At 63.8% G+C, this 9,456-nt stretch overlaps 1 protein-coding gene across 6 annotated transcripts; it reads left to right on the plus strand.

The window, feature by feature from the left end:
* Window positions 1–3,952: 3,952 nt before the first annotated feature.
* On the plus strand, window positions 3,953–7,785 carry ABT1 (activator of basal transcription 1). Of its 6 annotated transcripts, none has more exons than XM_050927371.1 (5): window positions 3,953–4,029; window positions 4,718–4,757; window positions 4,875–5,120; window positions 5,569–5,744; window positions 6,280–7,785. In XM_050927371.1, the coding sequence occupies exons 2-5, from the start codon at window positions 4,733–4,735 to the stop codon at window positions 6,673–6,675; spliced, it is 843 nt and encodes a 280-aa protein (XP_050783328.1). In that variant the 5' UTR covers window positions 3,953–4,029; window positions 4,718–4,732; the 3' UTR covers window positions 6,676–7,785. The 6 variants fall into 6 exon arrangements, with proteins under 6 accessions (XP_050783328.1, XP_050783324.1, XP_050783325.1 ...); XM_050927370.1 differs by having other exon boundaries at window positions 3,957–4,053; XM_050927372.1 differs by lacking the exon at window positions 3,953–4,029 and adding an exon at window positions 4,109–4,160.
* The last annotated feature ends 1,671 nt before the right edge of the window (window positions 7,786–9,456 follow it).

Here is a 9,456-nt window from a genome sequence, read left to right on the forward strand (position 1 = left end):
TAAGGTTCACCCATGGGTCAGGTCAGTCGGTGAGGTGAGTTAATTAACTCTTTCTGGCCCTGTCATCTTTCAATGAGATATTATATTACACTCAAATTGTTAGGTAATAAAGCAAGTCCTCACTCACCTCTCCAGCACCCGAGTTCGTGCGGAGTTGGTATGGGGCACACAATTCTGTCAGAGACCAGACACCAATGCCTTGATCAACGGGCTCACACTATCCTTAGCTCTAAAAAGCTTTAGATTAAGTGTGGCCCCTTTATTAGGGGTGAGCATCAATATTTATACACAGAAGTAAACAAAGTGATTAACAAAAGATAATGGTCATGCATAATCAATCAAGATTTTACAGGAAAAGCAAGTTAACAAGTAAATGCATAGAGATAAAGGCTAATGGCTACTAGGGAAAGGGGGTGTCATGAGTAGTTTGCAGGTCAGTGCTTTGTTCAAAAGGGTTCAGGAAGGATTATGCAGAGACAGTCAGTCTGGGTGTGTTTTGGCTCCCCAAAGTTCACCAAAAGTTTAGACCCAACAATAACGTCACAGGAACTCACTGCTGGGGGATGTTGCGATGGCCAGAAGGATAGTGGGGTTCAAAAAGGAACTGGAGAAGTTCCTGGAGGATAAATCCATTCATAGCTGTCAGCCAAGATACTCAAGGAAGCCACCCCAGGCTCCGTATGACGGTAAATCTCCGACGGGCAAAAGCTGGGCATGGAAGATGAGGGAGGATCTCTCCAGAATTGCCCTGTTCTGTGCGCTCCCCTTGAAGCTCTGGCACGAGCCGCTGTTGGGGACAGGAAGCTGGGCTAGACGGATGATGATGTGACTCACCACGCTGCTCTAGGTTCTTAACACCTTGTTTGCAACTGACTTTGTCCAGCTTTATCTCCCAGGCATTGAATCTCCTCTGACTTTCTCCTCTGGATTAAATACCAGTTGGCACAGGGATTCCCCCTCCCCGCCCCCGTGAAGGTGCTTAGATGCCGCTATCCACCCACCTTGCGACGGATCTCCCAAAGGAAACAGCCCATGCTCCTTCAATCTCCCCCACCCAGGCGTCTTCTCCAGCCGTGGGGCCGTTTCTGGGACTCTTCTCAGCATCCTCTCCAGGTCCTTTGGAAAAGGTGGGCAGAGAGTCCTGGCGTCTGGGCATGGGGTGGATGGGGCAGATGTTGACTGGGCTGTACAGGCGTGGGAGAAGGAGGGGCTTGATTTTCAACACATCTTGGAGCCCAGAGCTCTGGGGAAGGGCCAGAGATAGCTAATGTTTGGCCAGTGTTTAAAAGGGTGAATGGGACGACCTGGGTAATTACAGGCCCGTTCTCTGGACATGGGGCAAGATAATGGAATGGCTGGCACAGGACTCGGTTAATAAAGAATGAATGGAGAGTGATGTAATTAATGCCAATCACCACGGGAGGACTAGGGGAGAGCCTGTCTCTCGCTGTATGTCTGGGCAGCGCCCAGCACGATGGGACCCTGATCTGAGCTGGGGCAGGGCCTGTCTCTCGCTGTGTGTCTGGACAGTGCCAGGCACAATGGGGCCCTCATCCAAGCTGGAGCAGGGCCTGTCTCTCGCTGTGTGTCTGGGCAGTGCCCGGCACAATGGGGCCCTGATCTCAGCTGGGGCAGGGCCTGTCTCTCGCTATGTGTCTGGGCAGCTCCCGGCGCAACGGGGCCCTGATCTCAGCTGGGGCAGGGCCTGTCTCTCGCTGTGTGTCTCGGCAGCGCTCAGCACAACAGGGCCCTGATCTGAGCTGGGGCAGGATCTGTCTCTCGCTGTGTGTCTGGGCAGTGCCCGGCGCAACGGGGACCTGATCCCAGGTGGGGCAGGATCTGTCTCTCGCTATGTGTCTGGGCAGTGCCCGGCACAACAGGGCCCTGATCTGAGCTGGGGCAGGGCCTGTCTCTCGCTGTGTGTCTGGACAGTGCCAGGCACAATGGGGCCCTCATCCAAGCTGGAGCAGGGCCTGTCTCTCGCTGTGTGTCTGGGCAGTGCCCGGCACAACGGGGCCCTGATCCCAGCTGGGGCAGGGCCTGTCTCTCGCTGTGTGTCTGGGCAGCGCTCAGCACAACAGGGCCCTGATCTGAGCTGGGGCACGATCTGTCTCTCGCTGTGTGTCTGGGCAGTGCCCAGCACAACAGGGCCCTGATCTGAGCTGGGGCAGGGTCTGTCTCTCGCTGTGTGTCTGGGCAGTGCCCGGCCCAATGGGGCCCTGATCTCAGCTGGGGCAGGGCCTGTCTCTCGCTGTGTGTCTGGGCAGTGCCTGGCGCAACAGGGCTCTGATCCCAGCTGGGGCAGGGCCTGTCTCTCGCTGTGTGTCTCGGCAGTGCCCGGCGCAACGGGGCCCTGATCCCAGCTGGGGCAGGGTCTGTCTCTCGCTGTGTGTCTGGGCAGTGCCCGGCGCAACGGGGCCCTGATCCCAGCTGGGGCAGGGTCTGTCTCTCGCTGTGTGTCTGGGCAGCGCCCCGCACAACGGGGCCCTGATCCCAGCTGGAGCAGGGTCTGTCTCTCGCTATGTGTCTGGGCAGCGCCCGGCACAACGGGGCCCTGATCTGAGCTGGGGCAGGGCCTGTCTCTCGCTGTGTGTCTGGGCAGCGCTCAGCACAACAGGGCCCTGATCTGAGCTGGGGCAGGATCTGTCTCTCGCTGTGTGTGTGGGCAGTGCCCAGCACAACAGGGCCCTGATCTGAGCTGGGGCAGGGTCTGTCTCTCGCTGTGTGTCTGGGCAATGCCAGGCACAATGGGGCCCTCATCCAAGCTGGAGCAGAGTGTGTCCCTCGCTGTGTGTCTCGGCAATGCCCGGCGCAACTGGGCCCTGATCCCAGCTGGGGCAGGGTCTGTCTCTCGCTATGTGTCTGGGCAGTGCCGGCGCAACAGGGCCCTGATCCCAGCTGGGGCAGGATCTGTCTCTCGCTGTGTGTCTGGGCAGCGCTCCGCACAACGGGGCCCTGATCTGAGCTGGGGCAGGGTCTGTCTCTCGCTGTGTGTCTGGGCAGCGCTCCGCACAACGGGGCCCTGATCTGAGCTGGGGCAGGATCTGTCTCTCGCTGTGTGTCTGGGCAGCGCTCCGCACAACGGGGCCCTGATCTGAGCTGGGGCAGGGTCTGTCTCTCGCTGTGTGTCTGGGCAGTGCCCGGCGCAACGAGGACCTGATCCCAGCTGGGGCAGGATCTGTCTCTCGCTGTGTGTCTGGGCAGCACGGATCTCAGCTGGGGCAGGGACCGTATCTCCCAGATCAGGTCAGCAGGGAATTGGGGGGGCGCCTGCTGTCACCTCCTCAGTTCCTGCCACGCACATTTGGTCTCGCCTTTTCTCCAGCCGCTGCGTCCCACGAGGGCCGATGTATTTTGGTCTCATTAGAGGGTGAACCCTCCCATCCCTTGATTCACCTCCTCCCTGTGACCCGCCGCATCCCCATTTCCGCTCCCTGCCTGTCCAGCTGCCACGGCCAGCCGCTGGATCAGGGCCTGCTTAAGAGCCCTCTAGGCTCTGGGTCCATCCCCCATGGCCGAGTCCCTCACAGTCTGTATCCTCCCACTGTCCTGGGAGGCAGGATGAGGCTGTGACTGCTTCCCCCCTCCCCTCCCCTTGGGCAGATGGGGAAACTGAGGCAGGGAGCAGCCAGAGGTCAGGGAGAGCTGAGTTCACATTATCCTGGCCCGACCCCTTCAGTTATTCCTTTCCCAGCCCGTTCCTTCCTTCGGCCCCCACCACTTCCTTCCCTCCAGCCACGCCCCTCACAGCCCTGGCCCCGCCCCTTCCCCTGGGCGTTCTAACCCCTCCCCAGCTCCGCCCCCGCTTCCTCCTGGACGTTCTAACCCCGCCCCTCCTCGGGCCGCGCTTCCTTCTGGACGTTCTAACTCCGCCCTGGCTCCGCCCCCGCGCCTTCCTGGGCGTTCTCACCCCGCCCCTTTCCCCGCCCTGGCTCCTCCCCATTTCCTCTTGACCGTTCTGACCACGCCCCCTCTGCCATTGGTTTCCGGGTCGGTCGGTCGGTCTCCGTAGGGCTCGCGGGCCGTAAAGTGAGGCCAGCGGGGAGCGAGTGAGTGAGATGCGGCCCGTGGGGGCGGGTGAGGGGAGGGCTGGGCGGTCTCTGGGAGCTGCAGCCGGCGGGGGGGTGCAGGAGCACGTGGGTTTGGGTGGCTCGAGGAACGTGGGAGGAGGGGACTGGCGGAGGGAGAGGGAGGTTGGGGGAAGGGCGGCAGGGGGTGGGGGTCTCGTGGGAGATGGGGGACTGGGGGAGGGAGAGATGTGTAGGGCGGAGGGGGACGTCTGGGGGGGCATGAGATCAGGTGTGGGGGGGGACGTGGGGGGCCAGGGGATGCAGGAGAGAGGATGGGTGAGGAGGAAGGGGGAATGGATGGGGCAGAGCTGGGGGTGCTCGAGCACGTGGGGTGGGGGGAGGACAGCAGAGCCCATGGGATCAGGAGGGTCTGTAGGCTGGGGCATGGGGGGGACAGGGGATCTGGAGGGTGGGAAATATGGGGGGCTGTAGGGATGGGGAATGGGGTGGAGGAGAGGTGAGATGTGGAGACAGGGACATGTAGGGGTAGGCTTTACGGGGGCTGCGGGGTGGGGAATGGGGTGAAGGGCTGTGGGAGATATGGGGATGGAGCATAGAGGGATTAGGGGCTGTGGAGCTGGGCAATGGGGGGCGGCATGGAGGTCAGGGGTGGCCTGAGGCTGGCTTTAACCCCTCCCTGTTGGCAGGGGGCAGCGCCCAGGATGCTGGAGGAGCCACAGACGGCAGGTGAGGATGGAAGCCCCCTGGGGGCTGGGCAGGCAGCAGGCGAGGATGGAAGCCCCCTGAGTCCCAGGCAGGCTGCAGGCGAAGATGGGAGCCTCCCGGGGACCGGGCAGGAGGCAGGCGAGGATGGAAGCCCCCTGAGTCCCGGGCAGGCTGCAGGCGAAGATGGAAGCCTCCCGGGGACCGGGCAGGAGGCAGGCGAGGACGGGAGCCCCCCACCTGGTGCCCCTAACCCCCCCCAGGGTAAGAAGATTGTGCCGGGCATCATCTACCTAGGGCACATCCCGCCTGGCTTCCGGCCCCGGCATGCCCGAAACCTGCTCAGCGTCTATGGGGAGGTCGGGCGCATCTTCCTGCAGCCCGAGGGTGAGTCCATGGAGTGTGGGTGGGGGGCTGGGAAGGGGGACGGGCTCTGGAGGGTGCTGTGCTGTAGGGAGCAGGGTTGGGAGCTGGGCAGGGGCTGCTCTCCCCTGGCAGGCAGGGCCGGGCACTTGAAGGGGCAGAGGGGGACATCGGTCACACAGACGTGCCCTGACCTTTTGCAGTCACTAAATCTCCCTTGCTGGTTTTCACCCAGTATTTGGGGCGCGAACCCAGGCGTCCTGGCAAAATCCCGTCTTCAGCTGGAATTGGTGGCTCCGGTTGCACATCGAGCTCCCCTTCACTTCCTGCTGAAAATATATTGCGGCGTTATGTGCGGTTGTTCCCCAACCGCCCCCCCCCCCCAGAGGTGGCTGCATCCCGCGCCGGGCAGGCCGTGGCTGGAAGGGGCTTGCGGGGGGTATGGCAGGGGCTGATCTCTCTGTGCCCCCAGAGCGCTTCATCCAGAAGCGGAAGAAGAAGGCTGGCGCCAGGGGCACGTACTACGTGGAGGGCTGGGTGGAGTTCAGGGACAAGCGCATAGCGAAGCTCGTGGCCGCCAGTCTGCACAACACACCCATGAGCACCCGCCGGCGCAGCCGCTTCCGCTACGACCTGTGGAACATGAAGGTGCCGGCTCTGGGAGGGGAGCAGGGTCTGGCACTTGGGGGGTAGGGGTGGGGTGCCAGGCTGGGAGCCAGGACTCCTGGGTTCTCTCCCCGGCTGTGGGAGGGGACGGGGGTCTGGTGGTTAGAACACGGGGGCTGGGAGCCAGGACTCCTGGATTCTCTCCCTGGCTAGGGGATGGGAGTGGGGTGTAGTGCTTAGAGCACAGGGGGCAGGGAGCCAGGACTCCTGGGTTCTCTCCCTGGCTCTGGGAGGGGAGCAGGGTCTGGTGGTTAAAGCACAGGGGGCAGGGAGCCAGGACTCCTGGGTTCTCTCCCTGGCTCTGGGAGGGGAGTGGGATGTAGTGGTTAGAGCACAGGGGGCAGGAGCCAGGACTCCTGGGTTCTCTCCCTGGCTCTGGGAGGGGAGCGGGGTCTGGTGGTTAGAACATGGGGGCTGGGAGCCAGGACTCCTGGGTTCTCTCCCTGGCTCTGGGAGGGGAGCGGGGTCCAGCCGGTCAGAGGCAGTGACGTGTCCGTCTGTCCGTCCGTCCCCGCAGTACCTGCACCGGTTCAAATGGCCACAGCTGAACGAGCGCCTGGCCTACGAGCAGCAGGTCCGGCAGCAGCGCCTGCGGGTCGAGATCTCTCAGGCCAAGCGCGAGACCAACTTCTACCTGCACAGCGTGGAGACCAGCCAGCGCTTCGCCCGCCGGGCCGCCGCCGCCACCACCCACACCCCCACCGAGGAGAAGAGCTGGGGCTTCGTCCAGCGCCTCACGGAGGAGGAGATCCAGCAGTGCAAGGCGGGCGCGGGCGGGCGCCGGCTCCGTGGGCAGCTGGCCAAGGCCCAGGAGATCCAGTTGAAATCCCAGACCCGCCGCTCCTTGCTAGCCAAGATCTTCAACACCACGGCTGCTGCCTCGGAGGAGGCACTGGGGGGCCCGGTTCTGTAGTGAGAACCTCCGGCGCTTCGGGGTACCCTGCTGCGGTGGAGTGGGCAGGGGCGCTCTCCCCTGGCAGTCAGGGATGGACACTGGGGGACACCGTGCTGTGGGGAGTGGGCAGAGGGCACTCTCCCCTGGCAGTCAGGGCTGGATGCTGGGGGGCACTGTGCTGTGGGGAGTGGGCAGAGGGCACTCTCCCCTGGCAGTCAGGGCTGGGGGCGGGGGGGCGGATGCTGTGCTGTGGGGCGTGGGCAGGGGGCACTCTCCCCTGGCAGTCAAGGCTGGATACTGGGGGGCTCCGTGCTGTAGGAAATGGAGTCGGGGGGCTTTAGGGTTCTCTTCTGTTTCTGGGAGGGGAGTGGAGTCCAGTGGGTTAGAGGAGGGGGGGCTGGGAGCCAGGACTCCTGGGTTCTCTCCCTGGCTCTGGGAGGGGAGTGGGGGCTGGTGGTTAGAGCAGGGGGAGCCTGGGAGCCAGGACTCCTGTCAGTTCCCATCCAGCGTGGCTGAGAGTTGGGGTTTCAGGGAGCTGGCCAGGGCTTTGGCTTCTTGGTATGAGGGTACCGGTGGGGGAGGTGGATCTGAACCGGGCAGCAGGACTCAACCCGGGGTGGGGAGGGAGCTGGGGGGAGCCCAGATTTATTTAAACCCTGGGCGGGCTGCAGGTTGGGTGCCCCATCCGATCACCCCCAGCCCACTTCACCTGCCCCCCACGCTGTCTCCCGTCTGCCCCTCGGCTCTGGGGTGATGGGAGTTTGCCCCCCAGCAGCTGCTCGTTCCTTAGCCCCGGTGGCAGGGCTCCGAAGACCAGTTGCTGCCTCGCTTGACCCCAGCGTCTTGGTTTGGGACAGGCCCTTCTGCCCTGCCATGACCGCGCTCGGCCTCTGGTTTCCCGTGGGGACGCTCGGCCCGTCGAGCTGGGCTTGATCCCGGCCCCTCGTCTGTCCCAAAGACGAGCCCGTGACTTGAAAACAAAAAGCCCCTTGGTCGCCCACGGGGCCAGCCTGGTCACCCGATTCACTGGCCCCCCCGGCCCCGTGCGTTTTATGCCAGCTGTGACCCGAGGGCTCGTCGGTCCCTCCAGCTGAGTGTGATTAAAAAACCCGAGTGGCTGAAAACGAAGGCGGCGACCGTTGAGTTTATTCCAAAGTGGCCAACTGCTCGGCCTGCAAACAGGGCCGGGGCCTCGGCATCTTCGGGCAGGTTTCCAGCGGGGGTGCGTCTCAGCCCTGCTCTGTTTAACACCTTCACCAATGAGCCGGGCCGGCCTCTGCAGTGGCACGGGGTGTCCCCAGCCGTTCGGCCTCCTCTGAGCTGGGCCGGGGCTCGCGGCGCCCAGTGAGATAACAGCCAGGAACCCTCCCCTCTGCCAGGCCGGGGGCCACGGGTTGGGAGCCAGGGGGTTAGCAGGGGACCCTGCGATATGAGGCCAGGTCGGAAAGAGCTGGCGGGAGGCCTCCAGTCAGGCCCTGCCGCGCATTCGCTGCCCGGGATATGAACTTGGCGAAACCAGGGGTTGCAAAACCACAAACGCTTCTACGAGGGGCCAGGCACTGGCCGCTCGTGTAAACACGCCCCAGAGGGATCGTGCCAGGACCCACCCGCTACCAAGCTACGGTGCAGACGCCCGCTGCGCCCTCGGAAAGATAAGCTCTGGGGGTTGGGGACGGATGAGATGTTTGGAGTGACCCGACAGGTACAAGGCACAGGGTGGTGATTGACCCCAGCAGTGGGGCAGCACATAACTTGTTCATATTGGGGTCACCGAGGGGGAGGGGTCGCCGAGGGGGCGTCTGGCTGTGGGGGAGTCACTGAGCTGGTCCGTTGTTATGGGGCTGGCGTGTCTGAGTGTCCCTGTTAGGGGGTGCTCTGGCAGTGCCAGTCCAGCTGCCCAGGCCTCTTCCCCATTGAACCGAGCCGGTGGTCCGCGTGGGCGGCTGTCTGCGCAGAGCCGGTGCAGTGCCCGGGGAGAACGTGCACACAGCTGAGAAGGGCCGGGGAGTGGGGTCTGTCCCCTCTGGGGGGCACCGGCTCCCATCTGACCACCGGGCAGGGACTGGCTGGCTTGGGGAGCAGGGAATGGGGCAGGGGCCAGTCCCCTCTGGGGGGCGCTGGCTGCCATCTGGTCCCGGGATAGGGGCCACCCACCCACACCTCCCCAGCTCCCACCCTCCAGGCTGAAGTCTCCCCTGGCTCTTGTCTCTGTCCAGGGCCTATGTTGCACCTGGATTTTTAGTGATGGCAGCTCCCTGGAATCGAACCAACTCAGCTGGGCCTGTCCCCGTCCCTCCGGAGCAGCCTGATCTCTGCTGTCCTAACCCCCGGGGGGTGCAGCAGAGCTCCCGGCCTGCACCCGAACAGGACGCAGGGGCGTACAGCCCCCGTCTTGCCCCCGGGCTGGCGTCCACCCCCCCATCCAGCACCGCTCTGTTGCGTTCCCCAATGCTGGCACCAATGATGAAGTTGGACCTGGCTTGGCCTTGTCGCAGGAGCTCCCGGAGAGGCACTGGGGTCTGGAGGCTTAGTCCCGGAGTCATACCCCTTCCCCCCGGCACGGCGTCATCTCTTGGGGGTCCGGCACGGGAGTGGGGGTCGTGCCCTGGCAGTGGATTAGCGGTGGCATGGCAGGATCTTTGGGACCCCGGCTGCTCTTTGATCTCTCTCCCTGGCTCCCTGCGGCCCTGATCCCAGGCCCCACTTTGGTCCCTCGTCGAGCCCCTTTGCCATGTGCTCTGGGGCTCTGCCTCGGGGCCTTGGGTGGGTCCGAGCAGTGCCTGGCGCCACGGGGCGTGG

The sequence above is a fragment of the Gopherus flavomarginatus genome, chromosome 18 (genome assembly GCF_025201925.1).
Source record: "Gopherus flavomarginatus isolate rGopFla2 chromosome 18, rGopFla2.mat.asm, whole genome shotgun sequence".
Lineage (NCBI taxonomy): Eukaryota > Metazoa > Chordata > Testudines > Testudinidae > Gopherus > Gopherus flavomarginatus.

Bases quoted from the DNA above. Each gene is read 5' to 3' on its own strand.
- ABT1 (XM_050927367.1), top strand. From the start codon at position 4,733: ATGCTGGAGGAGCCACAGACGGCAGGTGAGGATGGAAGCCCCCTGGGG. The intron at 5,121-5,568 runs GTGAGTCCATGG...CTGTGCCCCCAG, and splicing joins CATCTTCCTGCAGCCCGAGG to AGCGCTTCATCCAGAAGCGG. The intron at 5,745-6,279 runs GTGCCGGCTCTG...CCGTCCCCGCAG, and splicing joins ACGACCTGTGGAACATGAAG to TACCTGCACCGGTTCAAATG.